We start from the raw sequence: 4,062 nt of genomic DNA, 5'->3' as shown, positions 1-4,062 counted from the left end.
AAAAAGAAAATAAAAGTGGAAGAGGTCTAAGGTGTCAACCTATCCTTTCACTTAAAGCTGAACAACTCTGATCCAGTGAGTTCCTAAGACTCCACCAAAACAGCTCCGCAGTTAGTGAAAAGCAGAGAGTGGAATCCAGGTCCCACCTCCAGCCCTTGAGATACAATGTTTCAATTACTTCACTGGTAGACGTGGATATTGAATGCATCACCCTCACTTCTATTATCACCCCTTATTTTTATTACTGTCGTATGATGAACCCAAACTCCACAGAAACTGAACAATTGAAATTACATCCTAACTAGAGTAAGAAAAATGGATACCACAGGATACACTAAAAAGGAAACAGAAATAAAGGATTCTCAAGGAAAGTGACAACTTTGTAAATATGCAAACATATTTATCAAACACTTTTTTCATTTCTTAATGACTTATTAAGTGAAAAATTTGAAAATGTTATATTTGTACGTGTGAGAATGAAAAGTGTAAACATGTTTATGTGGTTAATATATTTGCACATAATGTCCTAGCTTTTATCTTCCAGAAGGGAAAACCAAACACGGAGGCTATGTCAGAGGCACATACTTATGACCCCCCTTCTATCAAATCAGACTAGTCAGGTGGTTTGCTGCTCTGTGGTAGGTACAAAATGTGTAAATGACTGGAGTTGGAGTGGAAATCATCAAGACCCCTGTAAAAATGATGAGAGAAAATTGCTATTATCAAGAGCGATTTTAAATACTAAATCAAAAGGATGCCAACTAGTGGCCTTGTTGATAGTCTCAGTAGAGAAGGAAATGATTAAATTAACATGAAGCTTCAAATCCATTCCCACTTGGTAGAGAGGTCTGAAATTGATCACCATGGTGGCGTGTGAAAACTTGCACAGCTGCGGTTGGTGATGTCTTTGTTTAATGGGTAAACAACACTCACAAGTTGATAGTGCAGTCTCTCATGCTTACTCAGTTATGCAGCCAAAATTCAGACCAATAAGCTGAATCACAACATTTCAGGCTTTCTGTCTAATTAAAAGATGAGGATTGAAACATGTTGTATGCAAAGTCATCAGAAAGGTGGCAAGGTGCAGTGGAAGGGGCACGGAAAGAGAGGCAGGTCACTGCGATCCAACCTCATTGGATTCTCTCAATGCTTTCTATGGTCCACAAAGTGTCCCTTGGCCGTATGGAATCTGTTTTCCTCACCTGTACAATGTACACAATGCAGTCCTTGCTCACTGCAGAGCAGTGTCGTGAAGATCAGATATAAGAATACCATTTATGTTTCTCTGATCTTTTACAAAAGATTCACTACATTCCTGATAATTATATTCCTGCAATCCTTCCTGTTTTTTTTTTCTCATAGAAACACAATGAATTAAGAAAGGCAGTAATTTATTTTTCCCGTTTCAGTGATAGAGAAGCTCAGAGGTTTTATGTGCTCAAGGTAAGGAATTGAGAATAGAGACTATTTGTCCCAGTCATTTAATAGTGCTCTCTGGCCAAATGTGCAGATGAGCCCTATGCGTGTGAAGGAGAAATATTATGCCATGACAGCTCTAATTTTTAAAGTTGTCTGTTGACAATCTAAGTAATAACACTGGGCTAAATTTTAAGAGTATAGAATATAATTTATTATTTTTTTTTACTTACCCCGGTTTTGATTGAATAGATTGCTGAATTTATGTTCCATTTTCCACATGCATAAAATGGGGATAAAATATGTAACAAATGAAAGATTGGGTAATTAAATGTATTAAATGATAAAAATGCTTACAACTTAGCATATGTTAAGGATTCAATAAACACATTTTTATTGTTGAAATAAAAGAAAATAAAAGAAAAATTAGATGTGCGCAGGATGGGTTTTAACCCTAGGAAACCACTTGTAACTGAAAAAGTCCTTCCAGGTAGTTACGTGCAATTGCCTTTCTGTTCCTGTGACTGGTTGCTATGAAGACAGCCCTGGGTAGGGGATGGTAGTGACTCACTGGACAAAGTGTCCGGAGGTTAAAGTCCTGATTGCGTTCTGTCATTGATTTTTTTTTTTAAAGATTTTATTTATTTATTTAAGACAGGCAGAGAGAGAGAGAGACAGACAGACAGATAGAGAGCAGGAGAGCATGAGCAGGGGGGAGGGGCAGAAGCAGGCTCCCTCCTGAGCAGAGAGTGAAATGCTGTGTTTAATCCAAGGATTCTGGGATCATGACCTGAGCTAAAGACAGGCACTTAATCCACTGAGCCACCCAGGCACTTCCTTGTCACTGATTTTTTAACCTGCTTACTTTCTTATCATAGCCTTGATTTCTCTGTATATAAAATAAGAACACCTGATTTTTTTTTTTTTTGCCTTATTTAAGATTTAGGCACTGATTCATTCATGTATGAACCAAAGAGACAGTGTGCTCTCAGTTAAAGAGACAAAGATTAAAAAGAAATAATCTTTGACCTCATGGATCTTAAAATTTCGTAAAGGAAGTTATATCTGTAAAGTGAAAATTATAGGAAAGCGTTATATATATACAAGAATTGAGATTGTGTAAGCTGTAGCAGTGAAATAGATGTAGAAGAGATCCTTACTTTTTTTAAGTAAGACGGTGTAGAGATGACTTCAGTGTTGGTCTCTGAGGACAGTGACGTTTGAATTAAGTGTTAAAGAACAGGGATGTAAGGAAGGACTTATGGACAAAGATGTCAACATGTAAAACTTTACAAAGACTTAAAAGTCAAGATTCTTAGTTTTAGAATTCTTCACAGATGTATTTATAATGTTTTCCTGAAGATTCACCAAACCAAATCCAGAAATTAAAAATAAATTAGGAAGAAACAATAGTGAAGAAACAAGGGACTCAAGATGAAATAAAGTTCAGAGTGATTAATGTACTTAATTGTTTTTATTTATTCATGTTTTTTGAATTCTCTGTTGAAGAAAATATCCTTGGATTTCTGTTGTTTTTCCTAAGATACATTTAAAACTATGATCATCCTTTCTGCTGTAGGCTCGAGTGGTTGGTGTCGAGATGGGCAAGTTCAAGAAACCCGGGAAGGTGGTGCTGGTCCTGGCCGGACGCTACTCCGGACGCAAAGCGGTCATCGTGAAGAACATTGATGATGGCACCTCAGACCGTCCCTACAGCCATGCTCTGGTGGCGGGAATTGACCGCTATCCCCGCAAAGTGACAGCTGCCATGGGCAAGAAGAAAATCGCCAAGAGGTCAAAGATCAAGTCTTTTGTGAAAGTTTATAACTACAATCACCTCATGCCCACAAGATACTCTGTGGATATTCCCTTGGACAAGACTGTCATCAACAAGGATGTCTTCAGAGACCCTGCTCTTAAACGCAAGGCCCGACGAGAGGCCAAGGTCAAGTTTGAGGAGAGGTACAAGACCGGCAAGAACAAGTGGTTCTTCCAGAAGCTGCGATTTTAGATCTGTTTTGTTTCCGTCATTAAAAATGCCCCCCCCCAAAAAAAAAAAAATAAAATAAAAAAAATAAAACTATGATCATGCTGTGCCTGGGTTGCTCAGCCGGTTAATCGGCCAGCTCTTCATTTTGGCTCAGGTCATGATCTCAGGGTCAGGAGATTGAGCCCCATATGGGCTCCGAGTTCAGTGGGAAATCTGCTTCAGGATCCCTCTATCCCTTCCCCGTTCACATGCGTGTGCTCTCTCTCTCTCTAAAATAAATCAATCTTTTAAAAAAATTTAAAAAATAAAACGATGATCATAATAACCAATGAGCTAATTAAAAAACAACCTGTTGGGTGATGCAGATATTTAAAAAATAGTGAAATATATTTTGTCAGATAGCAATTTCTAGCCTGACTGCGGAGAGATGATATCTGCATTTAAATACACAAACCACACATGCACACATATATGCCACCCCATGAATTTACTGAATACCAAATGATCATTAATGATAACAAGTGTTTTTAGGAATTGAAAGAGACATAATCAGCAAAATCTTCCTGATAGAGATGGGCTGTGGGCCGGACTTTGAAGGATATGGTGCATTTCTGTTTCAATAAAAGGGAGAAGAGAACAGAAGAGAGCCATGTATA

At 38.0% G+C, this 4,062-nt stretch overlaps 1 protein-coding gene across 1 annotated transcript; it reads left to right on the top strand.

Moving 5' to 3' along the window:
- The first annotated feature begins 2,983 nt into the window (after nt 1-2,983).
- Nucleotides 2,984-3,463, top strand: LOC123937022 (60S ribosomal protein L27-like). The gene has a single exon (XM_045997496.1). It carries the CDS (start codon nt 3,017-3,019, stop codon nt 3,425-3,427), a length of 411 nt encoding a protein of 136 aa, XP_045853452.1. The 5' UTR covers nt 2,984-3,016; the 3' UTR covers nt 3,428-3,463.
- The last annotated feature ends 599 nt before the right edge of the window (nt 3,464-4,062 follow it).

The sequence above is a fragment of the Meles meles genome, chromosome 2 (assembly GCF_922984935.1).
Source record: "Meles meles chromosome 2, mMelMel3.1 paternal haplotype, whole genome shotgun sequence".
Lineage (NCBI taxonomy): Eukaryota > Metazoa > Chordata > Mammalia > Carnivora > Mustelidae > Meles > Meles meles.
Note: the sequence above shows the minus strand (reverse complement) of the source record. Positions and strands in the feature narration are given on the sequence as shown.

Bases quoted from the DNA above. Each gene is read 5' to 3' on its own strand.
- LOC123937022 (XM_045997496.1), top strand. From the start codon at position 3,017: ATGGGCAAGTTCAAGAAACCCGGGAAGGTGGTGCTGGTCCTGGCCGGA.